This window comes from Oncorhynchus tshawytscha, linkage group LG02, assembly GCF_018296145.1.
Source record: "Oncorhynchus tshawytscha isolate Ot180627B linkage group LG02, Otsh_v2.0, whole genome shotgun sequence".
Taxonomy (NCBI): Eukaryota; Metazoa; Chordata; class Actinopteri; order Salmoniformes; family Salmonidae; genus Oncorhynchus; species Oncorhynchus tshawytscha.
Genome location: NC_056430.1, coordinates 26,266,348 through 26,293,318, shown reverse-complemented (window position 1 = coordinate 26,293,318; position 26,971 = coordinate 26,266,348). Strand labels below are relative to the sequence as shown.

Here is a 26,971-nt window from a genome sequence, read left to right as displayed (position 1 = left end):
GCCGGATCGTTGGGCTGCCATGCATCAGCCGGCTGGCCAGGCTCCCATGCTCCTGCCAGTTCGTTGGGCTTCGTTGGGGGGGGTACAGTTACGTCTGCTCCCGCTCTTCCCCCCTGGCGCTCGAGGGCCATCATCAACTCCTGCCATCATCAATTACGCACACCTGCCTTCCCTCGTCATGCGCATCAGCGATATAGGATTCACCTGGACTCACTCAATCACCTGTTTATTACCTCCCCTATATTTGTCAGTTCAACTGCTCTGTTACCTGCTGATGTATTGTTTTAGTCTGTATTACTTGTTTGCTGACTCTGTTCCTGTCTCGTTCCATGTCCGTTCTTTATTAAATGTTTGACTCCACGTACCTGCTTCGTCTCTCCAGCGTCATTCCATGTGACAGCTCTGATTTTTTGACACCACACAAAGCAAGTCCTGCACGCTCTAGTTTACCTTATCTTGTCCAGTCATATGGTAAAGTGCTGCAAAGAAAGACCTAGTTAAACTGCAGCTGGGCCAGAACAGAGTGGCAATTTTGGAAATTCCAAATTGTTTGCACAGTCAACACACACACACACACACACACACACACACACACACAGCACTGACACATACCCTTACTCCCAACAGACATGCCACCAGGGGTCTTTTCACAGTCCCCAGGTCCAGAAGAAATTAAAGGAAACATCCAGTATTATACAGAGCCATGAGTGCATGGAACACCCATTCATCTCCTATGAACAGCAAATCTGGTTCAAAAAACAAATACAGCAACATCTCGCGGCACAACACCTCTCCCCCATGTGGCCTACTTGTTGTGTGTATGTACTAATATGTATGTGTAACTGATAGATGCGCACACACACGCACATTACATGTTAATGTTTTCAAATGCATGAAAATTGTAACTTATTTAGTCTATAATGTGTTTCTCGTTATGTGTCGGATCCCAGTAAGACTAGCTGTCGCCATTGGCGTTGGCTAATGGGGGATCCTAATAAATCAAATCAAATGACCTGCCACTGACTCTGAGTAAAGTCTGTATGTCTATGTATGCTGATGACTCAACACTGTACACATCAGCTACTACCGCAAGTGAAATCACTGGAACACTTCCACTAAATCATGTAATTAATAATGTGGAAATTGAGCAAGTTGAGGAGACTAAACTGCTTGGAGTAACCCTGGATTGTAAACTGTCATGGTCAAAACATATTGATACAACAGTAGCTAAGGTGGGGAAAGTCCATAATAAAGCATTGCTCTGCTTTCTTAACAGCACTATCAACAAGGCAGGTCCTACAGGCCCTAGTTCTGTCTCACCTGGACTACTGTCTACTCGTGTGGTCAGGTGTCACAAAGAGGGACTTTGGAAAATTACAGCACGGCTGGCCCTTAAATATACACGGAGAGATATAACATTAATAATATGCATGTAAATCTTTCCTGGCTCAAAGTATAGGAGAGATTAACTTCATCAAATCAAATGTATTTGTCACATGTGACGAAAACAACAGGTGCAGGGCTGCTCCATGCAGACTGGCAGCTCTGGCTGCTCCATGCAGACTGATAGCTCTGGCTGCTCCATGCAGACTGACAGCTCAGGCTGCTCCATGCAGACTGACAGCTCTGGCTGCTCCATGCAGACTGGCAGCTCTGGCTGTTCCATGCAGACTGCTCAGGCTGCGCTGAACAGGCAGGAGACTCCGGCAGCGCTGGAGAGAAGGAAGGCTCTGGCTGCGCTAAACAGGCGGGAGACTCCGGAAGCGCAGGAGAGGAGAAAGGCTCCGACAGCGCTGAACAGGCGGGAGACTCCGGCAGCGCTGGAGAGGCGAGGCGCACTGTAGGCCTGATGCATGGTGCTGGCACTGGTGGAACTGGACCGAGAACACGCACATGAAGCCTGGTGCGGGGAGCTGCTACCGGAGGGCTGGAGTGTGGAGGTGGCACAGGATGGGCTAGACCGTGAAGGTGTACTGGAGAGCCTGAGAGCAGGGCTGGCACAGGACATGCAAGGCTAGGTAGGTACACGGGAGGCCTAGTGCGTGAGGCTGGCACAATTTTCACCAGCCGACTAACACGCACCTCAGGACGAGTATGGAGCGCTGACCCAGGTGCCATCAAATCCCCGACTCGCTCCGTCAGACGAATATCGTACCTAAAGCACCAAACTAGCAACTCCCTCATTACTCTCTCCTCCAATTTCCCCATTAACTCCTTCGCAGTCTCTGCTTCGCTCACCTCTAACACCGGCTCTGGTTCTGGTCTCCTCCTTGGTTCCTCACGATAAACAGGGAGAGTTGGCTCAGGTCTGACTCCTGACTCTGCCACTCTCTCCCTGAGCCCCCCCCAATACATTTTTGGGGCTGACTTTCGGGTTTCCCTCTGCGCCGCCGTGCTTCTCTCTTCAACTCCATTCTCCTATAGCCTGCTTCGCACTGCTCCAGCGAATCCCAGGCGGGCTCAGGCACTTTCTCTGGGTCGACAGCCCACCTGTCTATTTCCTCCCAAATAGTGTAGTCCCGATATTGTTGCTCCTGCTGCCGCTGTTGCTTCTCCTCATACCAGCGCCTCTCGGCTCTCGCCGCCTCCAGTTCTTCTTTGGGGCGGCGATATTCTCCAGGCTGATCCCAGGGTCCTTCACCGTCCAGTTCGTCTTCCCATGTCCAGTCCCTCTCTCGATGCACCTTGGTGCGGCTACACTCCCCTGGTTTAGCCCAGGGTCCTCTCCCGTCGAGGATTTCCTCCCAAGTCCAGAAATTCTTGTCGCGCTGCTCCTGCTGCCGCTGTTGCCTGTTACCACGCCACTTGGTCCGGGTGTGGTGGGTGATTCTGTAACGGCTCTCTTCAATAACAATATAAACACAAAATACTAAGACCAGGGCGTGACATGCAGACCTTATCGTGAAATGCTTACTTACAAGCACTTAACCAACAATGTAGTTTAGAAAATATTTACTAAATAAACTCAAGTAAAAAAATAAAAGAGCAACAATAAAACAACAATAATGAGGCTATACACAGGGGGTACCGGTACCGAATCAGTGTGCGGGGGTACAGGTGAGTCGAGGTAATTGAGGTAATATGTACATGTAAAGTGGCTATGCATAGACTATGCATAGATAATAAACAGAGAGTAGCAGCAGTGGAACAGAGGAGACTGTGAAGACACACACACACACACACACACACACACACACGATAACATACTTACTATGCACATACGTACACATGGATTTTGTGTTGTAGATATGTCGTAGTAGAGTAGTGGCCTGAGGGCACAAACTTAATGTTGTGAAATGTAATGTCATGTTTTTAATTGTATATAACTAACTGCCTTAATTTTGCTGGACCCCTTGGCAGCAGCTAATGGGGATACATAAATACAATACAATAACCGAAAGGTCGCTGGTTAAAACCCCAGAGCCGACAAGGTGAAAACGGCAGAGGCACTTAACCCGAATTGCTCCTGTGAATCGCTCTGGCACCTGTACATAGCCCATCTGTAAATAGCCCACCCAACTACCTCATCCCCATATTGTTATTTTCTTTTTGTTGCTCCTTTCCACCCCAGTATCTCTACTTGCACATTCATCTTCTGGAAATCTATCACTCCAGTGTTTAATTGCTCATTTGTAATTATTTCGCCACCATAGCCTATTTATTGCCTTTCCTCCCTAATCTTATTTCATTTGCACACACTGTATATAGACTTTTCTATTGTGTTATTGACTGTACGTTTCTTTATTCCATGTGTAACTGTGTCGCACTGCTTTGCTTTACCTTGGCCAGGTCGCAGTTGTAAATGAGAACTTGTTCTCAACTGGCCTACCTGGTTAAACATTTAAATAATAATAATAATTATGCCAGCTGATTCATGATTTCGACTGGCTGAGAAAAGCTGTCTGCCTGTCTGTCTCGTCCCAACACCTTCATTAATATGGGACTGCTGGAGATTAATTTTCAATATTGAAACAATGTTGCAAATCTATGAGAGACAGACAGCAAGGTTTATACACATTTTTGCTGTTGAAAACCATATTCTAGTCTAAAAGAAATGGGAGATAATGTCTAGATGATTTTAATAGTGGAGATAAAGTTTATAAATGGTCTGGCTTGGCTGATGAGACCGTGGATTGCGCAGTCAGATGGAACAGAGTAAATATTATTTTAACGTAATAGCTTTAGCTGGTGGTAACTTGTGGAATAGACACCAGCTGGAATGCGGTTTTAACCAATCAGCGTCCAGGATTAGACCCACCCGTTGTATAATGTGCTATAATAATTCAGTCAATATCTGATGGATTATAGAAAATCAAGAAGGTTGGAGAACCTTCGTCCATTGTCCAACTGTTGCATTTCAATGACCGTTGCTAGAGGACAGCCAGGCTAATGAACGGCGCAGAGGCGCCAGGTAGCCTAGTGGTTAGTGTGTTGGGCCAGTAACTGAAAGGTTGCTAGATCGAATCCCAGAGCTGAGGAGGTAAAAATCTTGTTCTGCCCCTGAACAAGGCAGTTAACCCACTGTTCCTACGCCATCATTATAAATAGGAATTTGTTCTTAACTGACTTGCCTAGTTAAAATTCAAATAAATGAATAAACCATGTCAAAACAAAAAATCATTATCTGTAATGAGCCTGTGGAGACCATAATGCTGCACCACCTGCACAACGCAACTACTGTGCACAACCCCCTGCTGTATAGAGAGAGAGACATGCACAAACACACATCCACTGGGCCTGTCAAACAGGTCAGATCTAAATCCCCTCTTTTCTCAGCTCAGAACACACTCTGCCAGGGGCAGCGTCACTTATGAATATTCATATAGTCATTCTCTCAAGAAGATCACAACCTGACATGGCGTGAGATGTTTTATGGCAGAGAGAGGAGGGGTGGTGTGTCATCGTTAACACATTTATGGGTTGCTTACTGCATATCACTATGCATTACACAATAAAAGCTGCTATAAAACCAAGCTTGTCTCATCTCTTCAACCTCTAAAAATGTGCTCCATCACCGAGTCAGTACCCCTATACGAACCTGTTTATAGACAGATCACAGCCAGAGATGGCTCCACTTTGGTGCTATTGCATGTAGCTGAACTGCTCAACATAGGTTACAAGCATATGGGGCAGATTAACATCAAATCAAATGTTATTGTTCACATACAAATGTTTAGCAGATGTTATTACAAGTGTAGTGAAATGCTTGTGCTTCTAGTTCCGACAGTGTTGCAATATCTAATAACTAATCTAACTAACAATTTCACAACAAAGACCTAATACACACACATCTAATTAAAGGAATGGAATAAGAATATACACATATACAGTAAATATATGGATGAGCAACGTCAGAGTGGCATAGGCAAGATGCAATAGATGGTATAAAATACAGTATACACATACGAGATGAGCAATGCAAGATATGGAAACATGATTAAAGTGCCATTTTTATAGTGGCTAGTGATCCATTTATTAAAGTGGCCAATGATTTCAAGTCTATGTAGGCAGCAGCCCCGCTGTGTTAGTGATGGCTGTTTAACAGTCTGATGGCCTTGAGATTGAAAAATAGCTTCTGTGTCTCGGTCCCAGCTTTGATGTATCTGTATTGACCTCGTCTTCTGGATGGTAACTGTGTAAACAGGCAGTGGCTCGGGTGGTTGATGTCCTTGATGATCTTTTAGGCCTTCCTGTGACATCGGGTGCTGTAGGTGTCATGCAGGGCAGGTAGTTTGCCACCGGTGATGCGTTGTGCAGACCGCAACACCCTCTGGAGAGCCTTACATTTGAGGGCGGTACAGTTGACGTACCAGGCTGTGATACAGCCCAACAGGATGCTCTCAATTGTGCTTCTGTAAAAGTTTGTCAGGGTTTTGGGTGACAAGACAAATTTCTTCAGCCTCCTGAGGTTGAAGAGGCACTGTTGCGCCTTCTTCACCACACTGTCTGTGAGTGGACTATTTCAGTTTGTCTGTGATATGTACGACGAGGAACTTAAAACATTCCACCTTCTCCACTGCTGTCCCTTCGATGTGGATAGGGAGCTGCTCCTTCTGCTGTTTCCTGAAGTCCACTATCATCTCCTTTGTTTTGTTGATGTTGAGTGAGAGGTTGTTTTCCTGACACCACCAGATAAGAGTGGATCCCATGGGGAAGATTTCACACACACAACCTGCCCCGTTCCCCCCGTGGCTGCCATGGGGTTATGGCTCTATGGTAAACCTATGAGGAATACTACAAATTACGTAACCTCTTAAAGACAGACGTTCTCTCAGGACATCACTTTCTTAGATTCCCTTGGTAATCCAATGATCATAGACCTAGAGGGAGGAGAGATTTGGCTAGATGCTTGGTATGAGAGAATGTGTTCTCAATGACCTAGATACCTGGTTAAATAAAAGGTAATACTAAATATTTGTGGACCTAGACTATGATTGAACTACTCCTATCTGGGACCTGTTAAACTCCATTATGCATTACTCTAAAATGGGGACAATCATGATTTTGCTTTGCCCTGCCTATGGGTTGCTCAGTCTAAAGCAGTGGTACTCATTGCACGGCCCTCAGGCTGAGCCCTTAATTTGTAGTTAGTGGTGATTTTCCATTCATGATACATGACAATGACACAATTTATATTCAATGTGTTTAATGCAGGTGTGAATCACTTCATTGAATATATCTATTGTTCCTTGGATGGCAGATAGATGGCAGTATAGCACAGCTGTTGAACAGAAAGGCCGAAATAGAAAGCAACTGCTCAGCTACCGACACACTTTTATTTTTTTAACTAGGCAGGTCAGTTAATAACAAATTCTTATTTACAACGACGTCCTACCCCGACCAAACGACACTGGGCCAATTGTGCGCCGCCCTATGGGACTCCCAATCACAGCCTGATGCGATGCAGCCTGGATTCATACCAGGTACTGCAGTGACACCTCTTGCACTGAGATGCAGTGTCTTAGACCATCAGTTTCAGTTTGCTACTAGCTAATTTTGCAGTCTGCTCGACAAGGTTTGAGTTATTGTAAAAAATAAAATAAAATCTATTGACAATTAAATTGAGGGGGAAGAGTTGGAGAACAATGTGACAGCTATGAACGAACAACTACCGGAGCACCAGGAATATCAGGAAGATGGCAGCGGGGAAATGTAGTCAGCTAACGTAGCTAAGAGAAGGATACGGTCGATTCAAGAAGGACACAGAAAGTTCCAAGAGAAATTAACAGACAATTATTTTTTTGTACTGCATGATGGGACTAGCTCACTTTGTCTTATTTGCCAGGAGGCAGTCAATTGATTTAATTAAACAAGCAAATTTAGAGCAGTCACACCATACCCACTTTGAAGAAAAATATCCGCCACAAAGCAACCTCAGAAACAACAAAATAGCGCAACTCAAAGGGACAACAAATGATGGACAGATCTAGCATGGTTGAAGAGAAAACAACAGAGGCAACATATGAGATTACTTGGATACTTGAGAGAAACATGAAGGCATTTGCAGATGCGGAGATTGTCAAATATTGTTTTTTGGCCTCAGCCGAAATATTGTATGCTGATTTCACAAACAAGGAAGCTATTTTAAAGCAAATTTACCTCTACGGGATCAGTGTCCCCCCATGGGACGGTTGAGCTAACGTGCGCTAATGTGATTAGCATGACGTTTTAAGTAATAAGAATATTTCCCAGGAATTAGACATATCTGATATGGGCAAAAAGTTTAAATTCTTGTTCATCTAACTGCACTGTCCAATTTAGAGTAGCTATTAGTAGGTGAATGAATATAATGGTATTGTTTGAGGAGAGTGCACAGTTATGAACTTGAAAATGTATTAATAAACCAATTAGGCATATTTGGCCAGTCTTTTTGAACAGAAACGCAATGGATAATTGGCTCAGTCTAAAACCTTGCACATACACTGCTGCCTACTAATGGCCTAAATCTAAATTGCACCTAAGCTGGAAATATACATTATGGCATTTCTCTTGCATTTCAAAGACGGAACAAAAAATAAATACAAAATATGCATGTTTTTTCTTTGTATTATCTTTTACCAGATCCAATGTGTTCTTTTCTCCTATATTAAATTCACATTTCCACAAACTTCTAAGGTGTTTCCTTTCCAATAATATCAATAATATGCATATCCCTGCTTCAGGTCCTGAGCTACAGGCAGTTAGATTTCGGTATGTCATTTCAGGCAAAACATTTTTAAAAAGGGTCCGATCCTTAAGAGGTCTTAAGGGACTGCAACTCTCAGACTCGACCAAAACAAGACATCGGTGAGGACATCGGTAAGCAACTGATTACTGACATATCCGTGGTGCCGTGTTTTAGTATTGCGCTTGACGATGTAAATGACACTGCCCAATTATATGTTTGGGTCTGCTTCCCTCAAAAGAGGAACTTATGTTTATTGACCATCCAGGGACAAACACGGGGAGAGGTTATTCTGAAACAACTTGTTACATTTTTTGCTGATAACAATATTGACTGGTCAAATCTGGCATCTGTGTGCACTGACAGCGCCCCAAACATGCAAGGGAAGGAGAAGGGACTCATAGGCCTGATGAGAAAGAGAGAGGATATTCCCACATTTGCTACGTTTAATTATATCATTCATCAAGAAGCACTTGTGGCTAAACTCAATGACTGTGACTTACAGAAAGTGATGCAGCAAGTCGTGCGCGTGGTCAACATTATTATTGCGAGGGCACTGAATCACCGGCAATTCCGACAGTTGCTGGAAGAATACCAGACAGAATACTGTGACTTGATATTTCACAATGAGGTGAGATGGCTGTCTCGTGGCAGAATTTTGAAAAGATTTCTCTCTCTCCTTCCTCAGATTCATGAATTTGTTGCAAGCAAAGACATCGAGGAGCCAGAGCTGGATGATCCACAGTGGATATTAAAGCTTTTAACTGACATCACCTGCCACCTGAACACGGTGAATCTCCAGCTCCAAGGTGCAGATAAAACTCTGGGCAAAATGCTGCGTGTGGTCACATTTTGCATTTCAAAATAAAATCACCACACTGTTCATACCTGACAGACAGTTTGTTCATTTGTGCATGTGTGTGTGTGTGTGTTGGAAGAGTTGAAGTTGGAGTCAAAATTCAAGGAATTTTTTAAAATGTTTATTTTATCCCCTTTTCTCTCCAATCTCGTGGTATTAGTTTGTGAAAGAATAACAGTGTAGTTACTTTCTTGTCTCATCGCTAAAACTCCTGTACGGGCTCAGGAGAGACGAAGGTCGAAAGCCATGCGTCCTCCGAAACACAACCCAACCAAGCCGCACTTTCAGCCTGGAAGCCAGCCGCACCAATGTGTCAGAGGAAACACCGTACACCTGGCGACCTAGCGCGCACTGCACCCGGCACGCCACAGGAGTCGCTGGTGCGTGATGAGACAAGGATATCCCTACCGGCCAAACCCTCCCTAACCCGGGTGACGCTAGGCCAATTGTGCGTCGCCCCACGGACCTCCCGGTCCCGGCCGGCTGCAACAGAGCCTGGGCGCGAACCCAGAGTCTCTGGTGGCACAGCCCTAGACCACTGCGCCACCCGGGAGGCCGAGTACAAGGAGTTTTTAAACTTCATTGAGAACCTCATGTGCCAGTGTCATCTCTGACACAAGTCATCACAGCCCTCTGTCCTGACCGTGCTGGAATAGAGAGTGAGATAGTGGAGCTGCAGGCAAATTACACAGGTGAACTAAGATCAGGTGTTACACATTTCTGGAGCCTTGTGTCAGACAGAGTATCCACTTCTGAAGCAGTATGTGCAAAAGGAGACATTTTTTGTCAGCACTTATTCATGTGAAGCAACATTTTTAACAATGAACATTGTAAAACAAAAACAGAGAAACAGACTGACCAATGCACACCTGGATTGCATGACAAGGATAGCAACAGAAGACTATACATTTAGAATGAATTCAGTCAAGGAGCAGAAGGGACACTTTCACTCATCAAACTACTAAGGTAACCCTTAATATGAGTTTTATACATGTGATGTAGCCTATTTGATGTGTGTATGTATATATTTGTGATGTGCTGTACATCAAAATCAATTGCATGTGCTCTATTGCACTCAAATGATAATTGATCATATTGGAAGAAAATGTACAACAAATTAAACATCTGTGCGGCCCTCTGAATGATTGTCTCAACCCAAAGTGGCCCCCTTACAAAAACATTGTGAGTAACACCGGTCTAAAGTATACTGTGAAAAGCCCATAGTACAGAGAACGAATCGAGCTGGAGTATCCAACACTGTCCTTTGAAGAGAGGCATGAGGACAGCAGAATGTTGTTGATTATGGGAGTAAGAGAAAAGCCCAGTGCTCCTGGATGTGAGGCTCTGGGAGCCCATGTCATCCTGTAAAGGACTCTTCAGTCAGTCTGAGGCTCTGCCACTGCCTTGGCCCTGTATTGTCTCATTGGCATTCATCAACACGCGGCCAGTAATAGAGAAAACACATCGCTCTGGACGACAGCCTACCGTTCATCTGCCATTTGTTTGCTCTTCGTTCACTTGCTGACGGTAGGTGTCTGATGCCAGGCATTTTCTCTGGTTTCTACATGTAGAATCAGTTTGCAAATTATGGCCGGCACTCTATTGAGAGGTGCTAAGTACTCATTGTGCTAACGCTAGTTGCAATGCAAATCTCCCCAATGTGTGTACTGCCTGCCTGGATTCACACACACATTAACACTGCCCTGGCACTAACCCTGAGAGAGCCATCTCCCTCCCTGGCCCCCTCCTATCATCAACATCATCATCGCCACACTGAGCTGTATCACTGGCAGGTTTCCCATCACAAGCTTCACACACACACACACACACACACACACACACAAAATAAATCTATCCATGGCTGATGTTTATAACGGCCTATCAATTGGCCAAAGTCAAAAAACTAAGCTGGTGGCTATGTTCCTTTAAAAGAGCACAGTAATGTCCAGGCCATTACCTTGGAGCGATTTAAAGGTGGCCTGAGTTCATCGTCCAGTGGATGAACACCAATGGGGAGGGGACATAATAATAAATGCTGCTGGATTAAAAGTGACACTCTGGTCTGGGTAGTTAGTCAGTAGTGGCTATAGTGACATCTCACATCTCTGGCCCATGCTTAAGGGGAGAATCAATGACAGTTGTTCCTAAAGCGGCTGGAGTTCATTGTTGAATAAAGATAATATCCTTCATGATGGGAGTGTTTGGGTCAGTGACTGTAGAGAAACAGTCAGAGAGGTGCCCAAACATTTTTATCCATAGAATGGTCCTTTGGAAGAATGATAGTTGACATCGCAATTTGTATCTAAAATTATAATTGAGAAATAATTAATCAAACTTGGCATATGACATTTTTGGCCATACCCGGGCCTCCTATAAGACTCCACAATATTTCATCTGTAGGTGCTACAAAGCAAAAATGTGTGTCATATCAAGCTTTACTGTTTGCCTGTAATATGAGTAGTACTTTTATTTCAATATTATAATTGTTTACATCAATTTATGAATATTGAAAAATATTAACATGAGTATTGAAAAAATGTCATGTTTGATTTGGCAAATGTTTCTATATATTAGTAGAACATAATATACTTTATGGATATATCAAAGTTACAGAGTGCGATCTCTGCTAGTTTTAAAGTTCTGCACCATTTAATACAGAAAAATTGGCATAGTAGGCAATGTAACCAATCACAGCACTCCTTTAACTTCTATCATTTCACATCCTGCAAATCACCAGTAGCGGGCAACCATTTTGAATCCATTTTCACATTCAGTCTGTTGGTAATGCTTACAAATTGGATCATAACTCAACAAGGTGCAGAGATCCCACTCTGGAACTGGAACTTTGATATTATTTCAGGAGTATATTATGTTCAACAATATATTGAAAAACTAGCCAAATCAAAAATGATGATCTTTCAATATTCATGTTAATATTTTTCAACAAATGTCAAATATGCTGTATGTGAACAATCCTTCCTCCAATGGACCATTCTATGGATAATATTTTGTGAAGATCCCCCAAATAATGGTATTCTTTAGTCCTGTTTCGTGAGGAATCACTCAAAACCAGTGACGCAGACCCATCACTCAACCCAACCCGATAAGGACCAACCCTGGTGACTACACTTTATTATGTTATGTTTATTCTAAAATACAGGATGAATGATGGTGATATTTCAGTAAATTATTCCATTAGAACCAGATGCACTGCTGCAGGACAAAGCAGTGTGGTTATACATCACAGTCCGTGACATGTAGAATCAATCAAAATGGAAAATACAGCAGCTATTAGCTATGTCATCTATGCTGACTGAGAAAGACAGAGAGAAAGAGAAGCAAAGAGGGGACCTTCCAAAAAAAATTGAGATTGAGGAAGAGAGTGAGCCATCGCATAGAGAGAGTCAGGGCAAACAGACACAGGACTCTTGGTCTGAAATCAGACAAAATGTACTCACACTATCAAACATTGTTAGTTCATGCGACAATGTGAACCAGAACAATACAAAGAAAAGGTGCTCTCACTGGGAGGGATTTCATTGCATAGGGTGATCATGCAATTTCCCATAATGTCTTCATCTAATAGAGCAGGGATTTGTGAGATTATGTTGTTGGTATATCCTATTAATCTGTGACACCCCCTCCCCCTCCATCCTCTCTCTCTCATTGCTCATTAAAACAGTGACATTGTGACCTATGAATGTCATCACTGTTACATGTGATTCCCCAGGCACTGGAGGACTATGATATCCCAGCAGCCCCAGCGCCTTACTATATATCCTTGCACATGGCTGCTGACAGGATGCTTGACAGGCCAATTATGCCATCAGCCAATCCATAACCAATTAAATCTTACATAAAATAAAGATGAACAAATTCTGCCTCTATGGAGGCTGCATTGTGCCTGTAATATTGTAAAATCTTCCTTCGTTCTATTTCAGTGATTAAGAATACACACACTGTGGATCAAGCCATCAGTCACCATCAAATCTACACACACTGTGGATCAAGCCATCAGTCACCGTCAAATCTACACACACTGTGGATCAAGCCATCAGTCACCGTCAAATCTACACACACTGTGGATCAAGCCATCAGTCACCGTCAAATCTACACACACTGTGGATCAAGCCATCAGTCACCGTCAAATCTACACACACTGTGGATCAAGCCATCAGTCACCGTCAAATCTACACACACTGTGGATCAAGCCATCAGTCACCGTCAAATCTTCACACAGAAGCTATAACTATAAGCCAATCCCTCTCAGGAGCTCCAGCCATCATCCAATCCTAACGTAGAAGCTTCAGCCGTCACCCTATCCTCACAGACTACAAGCCTCCTTTTCCCCATGTTTTCTATTCCAAGGCGATGCTGGAGAGTGAGAGCAACACCAATTTGATTATGGTGGGACTAAATAGGCAGCAATAGGGACCGCAATGTACTGTAATACCACCAGTACGCACCGCACACACACAGGGGAGAGTCTACAGAGTAGCTGCCTCTCCTAAATGAATTATTGAGCACTAGAAGTAGGGTTGGAATAGACTTCACGCTTGTTTGTTTTTGTTGTACCGTCTTACTCTTCCCCGCCATGACATACACAGACCATTGCATGTGAGACTGGGTTGTGTTGTAAACTGAGATGTTTAGAAGATGTCTGATGAGAGGGGAGTGTTCTGGGAAGGACGGGGATGTAGGCTAGCTGTGTGAGGTAAGCCAATAGTGAGTGCCTAGCGGCAGCCTAAGGCTCTGGTCGCAGATGGTAAAAGAAGTAAAAACAGGAAGTGAGCAGGATGTTTAAAGAAAGGTATTTTGTGTGAATGGGTGTCCTTGGTGATTGAAGTAGACTACAGAAGACTGTCATGCTTCTGGGGAAGAACATTGCCCACACATTCAGTGATCATTAGAAACACTTGGAGAAACACTTGCACAACTTATTGTCATGCTCTAGCATTGCGGCAGCAGCAGCAACCTTCTTAGTTCCTGACAGGCTCACATATCCCTCTGTGGCACGGATGTTGGTGACTACAGTGTTAGTGGCATGCTGGTAGTAGTCTCTGAATAACGATGTGACAAAGTGCTTCAAACATGCTATTTGTAGAAGATTAGATCCACATATTGGGCTCCATTGTAATCATCATCAGCGCCTGCTGCTAGGAACACAGCTAGGGTTGCAGAGCTACGGGTAATTTACCAGAAGTTCTTATGTAATTTTGGTCATTAAAACAGGTAATCTATGGCAATCTAAGGTAATTTTGGCAATTTTTTTTGTGTTTTAGAATCTTATTTAATGATTTTATATTTTAAATGTGATAAGGCCACACAGAGCACCAGAGATTATAGACACCTGTGATAATCTGAAGTACCCAAGAAGGCCACTAATGTAATTTTATAAAAGTCCCAAAATAACTTGAAAGTTACCAAAATGCTGGTAGTTTACTAGTAAACTTAAAAAGTTTCCAGTAATATACACTCCCTTTGCAACCCTAATCACAAGACAAGCTCTATCAGATGTGTGAAGCTTGATGAAGATGCATATAACTGTACTGGGCCTGCAGGACCTCAATATGCTTTTCACATCACGTTGACTGATGTAAATCAAATCAAATCAAATTTTATTTGTCACATACACATGGTTAGCAGATGTTAATGCGAGTGTAGCGAAATGCTTGTGCTTCTAGTTCCGACAATGCAGTAATAACGAGCAAGTAATCTAACTAACAATTCCAAAAAAAAAAACTACTGTCTTATACACAGTGTAAGGGGATAAAGAATATGTACATAAGGATATATGAATGAGTGATGGTACAGAGCAGCATAGGCAAGATACAGTAGATGATATCGAGTACAGTATATACATATGAGATAAGTATGTAAACCAAGTGGCATAGTTAAAGTGGCTAGTGATACATGTATTACATAAGGATGCAGTCGATGATATAGAGTACAGTATCAACGTATGCATATGAGATGAACAATGTAGGGTAAGTAACATTATATAAGGTAGCATTGTTTAAAGTGGCTAGTGATATATTTACATAATTTCCCATCAATTCCCATGATTAAAGTGGCTGGAGTAGAGTCAGTGTCATTGACAGTGTGTTGGCAGTAGCCACTCAATGTTAGTGGTGGCTGTTTAACAGTCTGATGGCCTTGAGATAGAAGCTGTTTTTCAGTCTCTCGGTCCCAGCTTTGATGCACCTGTACTGACCTCGCCTTCTGGATGACAGCGGGGTGAACAGGCAGTGGCTCGGGTGGTTGATGTCCTTGATGATCTTTATGGCCTTCCTGTAGCATCGGGTGGTGTAGGTGTCCTGGAGGGCAGGTAGTTTGCCCCCGGTGATGCGTTGTGCAGACCTCACTATCCTCTGGAGAGCCTTACGGTTGAGGGCGGTGCAGTTGCCATACCAGGCGGTGATACAGCCCGCCAGGATGCTCTCGATTGTGCATCTGTAGAAGTTTGTGAGTGCTTTTGGTGACAAGCCAAATTTCTTCAGCCTCCTGAGGTTGAAGAGGCGCTGCTGCGCCTTCCTCACGATGCTGTCTGTGTGAGTGGACCAATTCAGTTTGTCTGTGATGTGTATGCCGAGGAACTTAAAACTTGCTACCCTCTCCACTACTGTTCCATCGATGTGGATGGGGGTGTTCCCTCTGCTGTTTCCTGAAGTCCACAATCATCTCCTTAGTTTTGTTGACGTTGAGTGTGAGGTTATTTTCCTGACACCACACTCCGAGGGCCCTCACCTCCTCCCTGTAGGCCGTCTCGTCGTTGTTGTACATATCTAGCCCACTAAGCTCTCTACCTCTATGATGTCAGAGTTCTCATTGCAAGTGAGATCAATGGGATCTCAGCAGCAGTGGCATCGTTTGGGAGTGGCTAGCTCAGCTCAACACGCTCTCTCCAGCTGGGTCGTTCTACAAAAAGAGTGCCTTCGATATTCTAGATAGAAATTGTGAACCAATATTTGCATTTTAAAAGCCTATATTATTAAATAAAGTGCCCTTTAATATTGACTACATGGAGAATTCAATAAAGCTGATTTTTTTAAATGAATAAAGGCTTGCTAAAGTGCCACAATTCAGTGTAACTTCTAGGAAGATTTCAACCCACTTAATGAAATAAAATCTCAAAGTTTCACAACCATTGCAAAGCCCTAGTTATTTTGTTGCTTTGACAGTCATTTCTGAAGATCATTATTTCTTTCATGTGATTAGTGATTCATTAACGTCTGTCCCTCATTTTAAGGTCAACCCTGTTCCATGAACTGAACTCTTGTTTTAAAATGGTGAAACTTGCTTTTTTATTATTATTTTGCGCCATTTTCTCAACAGGTCGAGCAAAACACATTTAACCCTGTTACCCATAGATCGAGAGGTAGCATTTTTTTTCTGAAGCTTGCATTCAATTGCCACTCCCTGTCCCTGGGATTTAGGGATGATTTAAGATGAAATCGCCAACTCTGTTGTTACGGTCAACACTTACTATAAGTACATGTTTTTACAGTACAAGTCAAAAGTTTGGACAAACCTACTCATTCAAGGGTTTTTCTTGATTTTTACAATTTTCTACATTGTAGAATAATAGTGAAGAAATCAAAACTATAAAATAACACATATGGAATCATGTAGTAACCAAAACAAAGTGTTAAACCTTGAAAGCTTTGCACACTCTTGGCATTCTCTCAACAAGCTTCATGAGGTAGTCACCTGGAATGCATTTCAATTAACAGGTGTGCCTTGTTAAAAGTTCATTTGTGGAATTTCTTTCCTTCTTAATGCGTTGGAGCCGATCAACTAACCGGTGTCCTTGCACATTACTTTAAGACATGAAGGTCAGTCACTACGGAACACTTCAAGAACTTTGAAAGTTTCTTCAAGTGCAGTTGCAAAAACCACCAAGCGCTATGATGAAACTGAATCTCATGAGGACTGCCACAGGAAAGGAAAACCCAGAGTTACCTCTACTGCAGACGATACGTTCATTAGAGTTACCAGTCTCTGAAATTGCAGCCCAAATAAATGCTTCACAGAGTTCAAGTAACAGACACAGTAACAGACACATCTCAACATCAACTTTTCAGAGGAGACTGCGTGAATCAGGCCTTCATTGTCAAATTGCTGCAAAGAAACCACTTCTAAAGGACACCAATAATAAGAAGAGACTTGCTTGGGCCAAGAAACTCGAGCAATGGACATTAGACCGGTGGAAATCTGTCCTTTGGTCTGATGAGTCCAAATTTGAGATTTTTGGATCTAACCACTGTGTCTTTGTGAGACGCAGAGTAGGTGAACAGATGACCTCCGCATTTGTGGTTCCCACCATGAAGCATGGAGGTGGTGTGATGGTGCTTTGTGGGTGACACTGTCAGTGATTTATTTAGAATTCAAGGCACACTTAACCAGCATGCCTACCACAGCATTCTGCAGTGATACACCATCCCACCTGGTTTGCGCTTAGTGGGACTATCATTTGTTTTTCAACAGGACAATGACCTAACACACCTCCAGGCTGTGTAAGGGCTATTTGACCAAGAAGGAGAGCGATGGAGTGTTGCATCAGATGTCCTGACCTCCACAATCACCCAACCTCAACCCAATTGAGATGGTTTGGGATGAGTTGGACCGCAGAGTGAAGGAAAAGCGGCCAACAAGTGCTCAGAATATGTGGGAACTCTTTCAAGATTGTTGGAAAAGCATTCCAGGTGAAGCTGGTTGAGAGAATGCCAAGAGTGTGCAAAGTTGTCATCAAAGCAAAGGGTGGCTACTTTGAAAAATCTAAAATATATTTTGATTTGTTTAACACTTCTTTGGTTACTACATGATTCCATATGTGTTATTCCATAGTTTTGATGTCTTCACTAGTATTCTACAAAGTAGAAAATAGTACAAATAAAGGAAAACCCTTGAATGAATAGGTGTGTTCAAACTTTTGACTGGCACTGTATTTATTTTTTAATTCTTGAGATGGGAAAATGTGTTTTTTTTTGTGAAGTTGAACATGTGCTCTTTATGACAGAATGCTAAGGCACCAAGTTGGTGGAACGACCCAGCTAAAGCAGAAGCCAGATGTGTGCCCGACCAGAGGGCCTCTCAGCTTGTGTTCCTCTCCATTTTTTTAGGCAAACGACCAACACGAATCTCATTCCAATGACAGGTCCTACTTTATCAAGACTCTAGAGCCACTTTCCAGATAGATATGGAGTTATCCATTAACGTGATTAACCCACACCCACCCTCTCCATCGGTACACTCACCATCTCTCAACATTTCCATCATGAATTCTAATCCCTAGGTGGAACCTGCAGAAACATACATTTATTAAAGCAAAAGTTTCATGATACATGCATATTGCTGTAGCTTTTAATAAAAGCATTCCCCAGTTTAATCACATTCTCTATTGAATAAAATGCACACGTGCCACAGGTTCTTGCCTTTGGCTCTATGTGCCACCATCATCAAATTTGCAGACGACAACAGTGGTAGGCCTGATCACCAACAACGACGAGACAGCATATAGGGAGGTGGTCAGAGACCTGGTAGTGTGGTGCCAGAACAACAACCTCTCCCTCAATGTGATCAAGACTAAGGAGATGATTGTGAACTACAGGAAAAGGAGGACTGAGCACGCCACCATTCTCATTGACTGGGCTATAGTGGAGCAGGTTGAGAGCTTCAAGTTCTTTGGTGTCCACATCACCAACAAACTAACATATTCCAAGCACACCAAGACAGTCGTAAAGAGAGCACGACAAAACCTATTCCCCCTCAGGAGATTGAAAAAAATTTGGCATGAGTCCTCAGATCCTCAAAAAGTTATACAGCTGCACCATCAAGAGCATGCTGACTGGTTGCATCTCTGCCTGGTACAGCAACTGCTTGGCCTCCGACCGCAAGGCACTACAGAGGGTAGTGCGTACGGCCCATCACCGGGGCCAAGCTTCCTGCCATCCAGAACCTCTATACCAGGCGGTGTCAGAGGAAGGCCCTAGAAATTGTCAGAGATTCCAGCCACCAAATTCATAGACTGTTCGCTCTACTACCGCACGGCAAGCGGTACTGGAGCGCCAAGTCTAGGTCCAAGAGGCTTCTAAACAGCTTCTCCCCCAAGCCATAAGACTATTGAACATCTAATCAAATGGCTATCCAGACTATTTGCATTGCCCTCCCCCCTTTTTAACACTGCTGCTACTATGTTATTATCTATGCATAGTCACTTTAATAACGCTACCTACATGTATATATTACCTCAACTAACCGGTGCCCCTGCACATTGACTCTGTACCGGTACCCCCTGTATATAGCCTCCCTATTGTGAATTTTACTGTTGCTCTTTAATTATTTGTTACTTTAATTTCTTATTTTTCTTTAGGTATTTTTCTTAAAACGGCATTGTTGGTTAAGGGCTTGTACGTAAGCATTTCACTCTAAGGTCTACATCTGTTGTATTCGGCGCATGTAACAAATACAATTTGATTTGATCTACCAACGCTTTCCAGCACAGCTATGACTTAAGATTTAAAATGTCTCAAACAGCCTAATTCCCACAAAGTGATTAATACTGCAGTTATACTACACTCCCAACTCCTTCTCCTAGCTCTTCCTTTCAGCTGTCAGCAGATACAGGAAGTCCACCAGCTCCATGGTCCAGGGGAAAGAGAGCAGAGGACCTGGCAACAGCAGCAGTAGAACATCTGGTGGACCAAGCTCTGTCAGCTTCATCCCCTCACACTCTGCTCTCCCCTCTCCCGCCAGCCATTAGCACTATATCACAGCTTATCTTCCTGGCCCATCACCACTACGTACCGCACCGCCCCCATCAGCATGAAGATAGAAACACCTGCTGTCTCAATTATGCAAAAGGTGTGAATTAAACATGAGCTTACGGCACAGGAAACACTGTGTGCACACACGTGTGTTCATCCACGTGCGCAAAGACACACACACACAAACTATTACAGCATAGAATCAAATACTGATCATACAAAAAGCTGTTCGTTACAGGCGTTTCTGTGTGAGATTTGACCATTGTAGCAACAAACATTGCTAAGGAGGAGTCTCTGCAAGACAGTATAAGCCCTCACTGTCACCCGTCATATAGACATTCACGGAATAATAAAGTTAGCTCAGGCCGTTGTTGCTGCTGGTGATGATGATGATGAAAGTAGAAGGTAATGAGGAATATTGCCATCATTACCAACTTAAGAACAAAAACAGCATAGTGTGGGAGTTGAACCTCGAGCCAAAGGCTGAGCTGATTCCTTCTCTCTACCATGCCCTTTATTTATCAACCTTGGTAAGTGGGGCATAGTGTGTGGTGTGAGGAGCTCTGGGGGCATGCATTGGAGGACACACACAAACTCTCACTCTCCCACACACAGCTGATGTTCAGTGCTACTGGCCTGGAGGCCAAAGAATCAGACGCTGCTGATGCAACCTTTTGCACAGTCTCAGTTGTTGTTTAAGTATTTCAATTCAAATACACAGCACCCCTTCCCCTATACCAGATAAACAGCCAGCCAACCATCCAGCCTGGCTGACATCGGAAGCCCGTAGAGTTCATACAGACTGCAGAAACCCGGGATCTATTAGGCCCATAAGATAGGAATTGATTAAACTGGCATTTAGCCTTTAAAGCTGGAATCCATAGCTGCTACATCCATTTTTGGACTTCCCAATTAATGATATACCCTACCCCATCGAAGGGGTACACTGCGAAGCAAGCTAGATCTACTCCGGCTTTAATAAAGTTAGCCAGCTTCAGTTAGCTTCACATTCCATGTCAGGCTTCATCCGTACTACGACGGTAGATACCACTTGTTGGCCTTCCACAGACTCTTGGAGGCTTGTAACTGCGAGTGCATGTCGCACATGGCTAGTTGAACACCTAACTCTTCAGAGACAATGCTGAAACATCAGTTTGAGTAAAAGGCAGAACAAAAACACAAGAAATAAAAATAAATACATGAGAAAGTAAGAAGCTATAAATACACAGTTGCAGTCAGAAGTTTACATAAACTAGTTTTAATGACTCCAACCACTACACAAATGTCTTGTTTACAAACTATAGTTTTGGCAAGTTGGTTAGGACATGCTCTTTACGTATGTAGGTAAAAAGCATGTCCTAACCGACTCTGTTTATCATAAATTATATCCTTACCACTATACATAGCTACCTCTATCACTCCAGTATCCCTGTATATTTTAAATATGGTATTTGAAGTGTGTGTGTATACACACACACACACACACACACACACACACACACACACACACACACACACACACACATATATATGTACACACTTAAAATACCATATTTACAATATACAGGGATACTGGAGTGATAGAGGTTGCTATGTATAGTGGTAAGGATATAATTTATGATAAACAGAGTAGCAGCCGCGTAAATGATGGTACCAGTAATCCATGGGCGAATCAGTGCCACATTTTCATTTGTGCCAAAATCAAATAAGTTATCTTGCAAATTCAGCAGGCTATGGTGTGAAATAGTGTAGTCTTTATTTTATTACTTATCATTAATGCAGTCTTTGGTGTGCTTATCAATGCACAATCACATTTTTCCAACTCCTATTGCTTCGTCTGTGGAACAGCTTGATATGTTCTAGCCATAGACATACACTATTTATGCAAAAGTATGTGGCCACCCCTTCAAATTAGTGGATATTTCAGCCACACCCATAGCTGACGGGTGTTTAAACATCAAGCACACAGCCATGCAATCAAAGACAAACATTGGCAGTAGAATGGCCTGACTAAAGAGCCCAGTGACTTTCAACGTGGCACATCATAGGATGTCACCTTTCCAACAAGTCAGTTTGTCAAATTTCTGCCCAGCTAGAGCTGCAAGTGCTGCGATTGTGAAGTGGAAACGTCTAGGAGCAACAACGGCTAAGCCGCGAAGTGGTAGTCAACACAAGCTCACATAATGGTGTTGTGCCAACTGTAAAGTGCCAACTGTAAAGCTTGGTGGAAGAGGAATAATGGTCTGGGGCTGTGTTTCATGGTTCAGACTATGGGCTTTGGGATGAATAGGAAAGCCGACTGCGAGCCAGGCCAAATCACCCAACACCAGTGCCCGACTTCAGAAATGCTCATGGCTGAATATAAGTAAGTCCCGGCAGCAATGCTCCAACATTAGTGGAAAGCGGGACCAATTTCATATGAATGCCCATGATTTTGGAATGAGACGTTCGATGAGCAGGTGGCAACATACTTTTGGTCATGTATAATCCATAGAAGGGTTTTGGAACCTCTAACCCTGGCAATTTGACTGTTAAATCTACAATATGTAACTTTTTGGGTGACTTGACCAAATTCACATAGGAAATGTGAGTTATAGATCTGTCACTCTCATTGAAAGCAAGTCTAAGAAGTGGTAGATGTGTTCTATGTGCACCATTTCTATGCTTCACATTTTTAAGTTTATTTTTTGTTTCTTCTACTTTTGTTTTCATACAACAGCTTCAAACAGCTGAACATGTTTTTGAAAATGTGGTTATGGAAAATATATTCCACAGTGGTTTAGATGGTAAAATGACTGCCTGTTTTGTCACAAACTGAAATTAGGCAAAGTATTAGAATTTTTGCAACCAGGAAATGGAGGAGCGATTTCTGCAGTGCACCTTTAAAAAACTCATGCGTACGATAGCAATGGCTGCCAGGCTTGAACTGAATGGGAACTGCCATCTATTGATTATAGGTCTATGGTTGGTTGCAGCTGTCAGCCAGCCTTTAGCAAATTTCTAAATACAAAATCAGGCAAAAAATGTACAGTTTGGAGAGTAAATGCTGTCTTTAACTAAATGTATAATGTATTATAAAAAAATATACTACACAAAAAAACATAGGATTCATAAAATAAACAAACAGTCGTATTCCTCAAATAAAAGGGGATGATGACGCAATCTTTGCAAGATGGAGGGTATCTGATTTCTTTGGTCATCAACTCGGGGCTCAGACACTTAATTTAGGATAAATGGAGTTAGCCTGCTGTGCAGCAGGTTAGTTCTGAAGGATTCGTTGCCATTGAAAATTTACCTGGCTAAAAGGTGAGCCACTTTTGTGGTACAAGTTGTCTCGAGTTGAACCCAGAGTTGACCAAAGTTACCTAGCTAAGTCCTCAAACCTGATTCATAGTATAGGGCTCTGAACCCAAAATAAAAGCTTGTTTACATCAATGACTGTAAGCAAATATAAACAAACCTGTATAGCCTCAAAACACAGTTAAAACTATAATGTTGATATCATGGATTTTCAGTCCTTGCATCCATAGCTCTGTCTATGAATTTGACAGTGGTTACATTTACTGTTGTTTTATTTCTTTACCTACCTATTGTTCACCTAATACATTTTTTGCACTATTGGTTAGAGCCTGTAAGTAAGCATTTCACTGTAAGGTCTACACCTGTTGTATTCAGCGCACGTGACAAATAAACTTTGATTTGATTTGATTCTCCAGGCACATCCCTCAGCTTTTTACCAACACACAGGCTGGGTGGCTACTTTGTTATTGCTTCAATAAAAGGAGTCTTGCTAGAGGTAGGGGTCCATGTCTGTACAGTGGGGTTAAATTACTTGCCATGCCACTCACATCACAACCAGCAATGTGAGAGGCATTGGCATTTATCAATATCAGAAAGCAGACTTGACCAACGCTCAAAGCCAAATGGCATATGTGACGAGCCCCAGTAAGGGATGGACATTGCCTCCTCTGTATGACAGTGTAATCACTCCAAGAAATATGTAGGAATAATAAAAGGGCACGACATTTTACATTGAACTATAGCTAGAACAACCGGTATAATTAATGGACACCGCAAGTATGCCATTTTGTTATCCGAAACAAAAAAAGAAAGTCATATAATAAATGGTAAATACCACTATAAAATATGTACTTACTTATAAAAAAGAATTACACACAATTATTCAACTGGTAATGTTAGTTGGTTGACTACTCTGGCATAGAGCATATGTAGGCTAATGTAGTGAGGCCACTTTTGTACATCAAATACTTGAAGTAAAAAAAGAGGGCGCACCTGGTTTGACGGTCTTCAAACGAATGGGCTCCCGAAAGTGGCGAATGACAGCATGCGTGTCGCGGTTTGTAAGTCCACTGACGGGTGTTCCGTTGATCTCCAACAAAACGTCACCGAAATAGGGCATTGTACCGACGTGGCACAACATCACATCCAACTTCATCTGGCCCAGGTAAGGGAACTCTCCGTGTTCAGCACCCCCCAGCACCTCCACCACATTGCCGAATTCTCCGAGGCTTCCCCATGACACAGCACACTCCTGCACCTTGCTGGACCAATGTTTCTTCTTTTTCAGCGTTCTGGACATACTGTATATTTTTGATGTGGTTCGTCACTGATCTGAAAGGGTATCTTTGGATTTGCTTTGTTTCACAAGCACTAATGCAGGAGAAAATATGGGCGAACAGAGATTTCTGATATTGAGTTATTCACTGGATCTGGTCGGAGTTTAATTTCTCTGTTATAATTGAGAATTCACTTTTTCCCGGGTAATGTGTAAATACATGTTCTATTGTCCAAGAAACCACAGTAATGCTGGAGTAGCATGACTTCCAATAAAATTCACTATTCGGGCTACATGAGCTGGCTATTCCACTGAAAATACGTCCGTAATATTGCAAAACTCCCAATGGTCTTTGTGCGTAAAACAGTAAATAAGACAGCAATACAGTGCCTGCATAAATGCATCAATGTGTTTCAGCCTCCCCATCACCTTATCATAGGTTGGTTCTTCTTATTCTCCTAAACCTTTGGATGGAAGTTGTCAAAACAAGGTATCCACTCACCTCACCATAGACTGCGTGAGAGACAAATCTTCTCGGAGATTTGGGACATCGGAAGCCGTATATTTAGTGCGTCAACGAGTGTCTTTATACCTGTGACAGAAAACTGCTGGTGTCGTTATCACAGCATTCACTTAATGGTAATTTATTCTCGTTCTAGGTCGTAGGTCGCATCCCACACATTTTGATGATGACAAGCGCGACTGCATCCCTGGCCACAGGTTAAACACACCTGGCACAGTGGCAGCGCCAAGCAAAATGCGCGAATCCCGGAACGCCCATTTATGCAGATGTCATTGCGCTTTGCTCAAATCAACAACCTTTTACACGGGCTCCATCCCTCGGTGATTAGTAGCAGAATGAACACTACAAATTATTGCATACACATTATAGTGGGTCACTTTAGCAGTCCTGTATTATAGCAGGCTAGATAACGCAACGGTAAAGTAGTGTATAACTGTATAAATGTTTTGCCAACACATAAGATGGCATATGTCAGCAAAGCAATCAGACAAAAAACTGCACAAATAAATCAGTGTTATAAACTAATAACTTAGTTTATACAAACTACGTATAACCCCTTTATACATCCGTAAGTTTTAGCAAAAAATATAAATACATTTTGCATTCTTGCTCTCAATACAGACAAGGCCTACACTTATTGCATGGCATAATTATTTGGGTGGAGGTTGAATCCTGTAATGGATAATAGGGAACTAAATACGGGCTACACAGATGCTGTTAAAATTCATACAATTTTGGACACAAATTGCTTATAATCCTAGTGTGTATTATGCCCTGCCTCCACAGTGCCACCCTCTGACTAATATATATATATATATATATATCACTTCAACCCAGCAGAAGTGGAAAGGTAAGGCACATTCATTCAACAAAAAAACATTGTTATAAAGTAAATAGTTTAATCAGACCATATTGCCATTACTCTCTTCCCTGTGATACATATATTTATTTGCTAAACTGACAGGGACAGTCTGATTCAACAACAATGGGCCTAAATCAACCTCAAATTGCTAGCATCATGTGATAGTTAACTCACTTTGTAGTGGCAGAGAAGTCAAGAAATGTCAAAAAAATCCAGACACACTCAGATATTTATTAACTTACTCTCTGCAGTGCAGCCTATACGGTGTGTCACATTCCAAAGTGCTTGCTTCTGCATATCAGCATTTATCTGGATGAAACATACCAAACACACATCTCACAATTGTTAGTGAGATGCCACCCTGGACATCGTATTTAATAATTAGTTGACTGGTGGAGGGTGGTGAGCAGCACTGTCATGATGATGCCTTTGGTGAGGTCTAGGAATTGACTCACTTACACCCAGTTCTGTTCTACCCACCCTGAAAAGCACAAAGACTAAATGATTAGTCAAACTCTGATACTTCTCTACATAATCTGTTAAACAGCAGCAATATATGCACCTAATAGTGTTGGTGTGGGAGGAAAAGGCAAACTTTTTAAGACCAAGAGCCGTGAAAATATGATTAATATGATTACCTTTTAACGTTGGCATGGACTCATTGCAGATGGCTTGACTATTGACCTTTTTTTTTCTTACTTCTTCAAAGCCTATTTCCACAAAGTACAGTTTAAACCACATATGGCCAGAATGATCACATTTGTGATCGTTTTAATGATAGCTACATATCAAGAAACAAAAGTTTTTTTTACAGAATATACAACTAGTCAAGATACAAAAACTTTGATAACAAAGAAAACAAGCAGCATTTTAAATATTGCCAGAGCATTACTGATGAACTTTGGTATAAAGAGAAGGAAAAAAACAAGATAGTCAGCAATACAAAGCAAAGATAAAGATGGGTTGGTAAAAAAAAAAAGTTTGCTTTAAACACAAATGCATGTCATGTGGACATAGTTGAGCTCCCATTAGAAAAAAACAGTCACTATACAAATCCTTATATACACACACTGAACAAAAATAACCACAACATGTAGTGTTATGTTTCATGGGCTGAAATAGAAGATCCCAGACATTTCCCAAATGCACAAAAAGCATATTTCTCTCAAATTCTGTGCACAAATTTGTTTACATCCCGGTTAGTGAGCATTTATTCTTTGC

The 26,971-nt window shown here is 42.4% G+C and overlaps 1 protein-coding gene and 1 long non-coding RNA gene across 2 annotated transcripts in view; both read right to left on the bottom strand.

Moving 5' to 3' along the window:
* The window catches only part of LOC121840641 (membrane-associated guanylate kinase, WW and PDZ domain-containing protein 3-like), a 139,905-nt gene extending 114,814 nt beyond the window's left edge, over nt 1-25,091 (bottom strand). Inside the window, exon 1 of the mRNA XM_042305098.1 lies at nt 24,083-25,091. Within this exon, the coding sequence (XP_042161032.1) occupies nt 24,083-24,389 (307 nt within the window). The 5' untranslated portion in view covers nt 24,390-25,091. The remainder of the gene's footprint in view (nt 1-24,082) is intronic.
* Nucleotides 25,092-25,961: 870 nt separating this feature from the next.
* Nucleotides 25,962-26,932, bottom strand: LOC121839070. Its single transcript, XR_006078627.1, has 2 exons — nt 26,389-26,932; nt 25,962-26,231 (listed from the first exon to the last, which is right to left on the bottom strand). It is a non-coding gene; the product is annotated as an uncharacterized LOC121839070 (long non-coding RNA).
* Nucleotides 26,933-26,971: the final 39 nt, after the last annotated feature.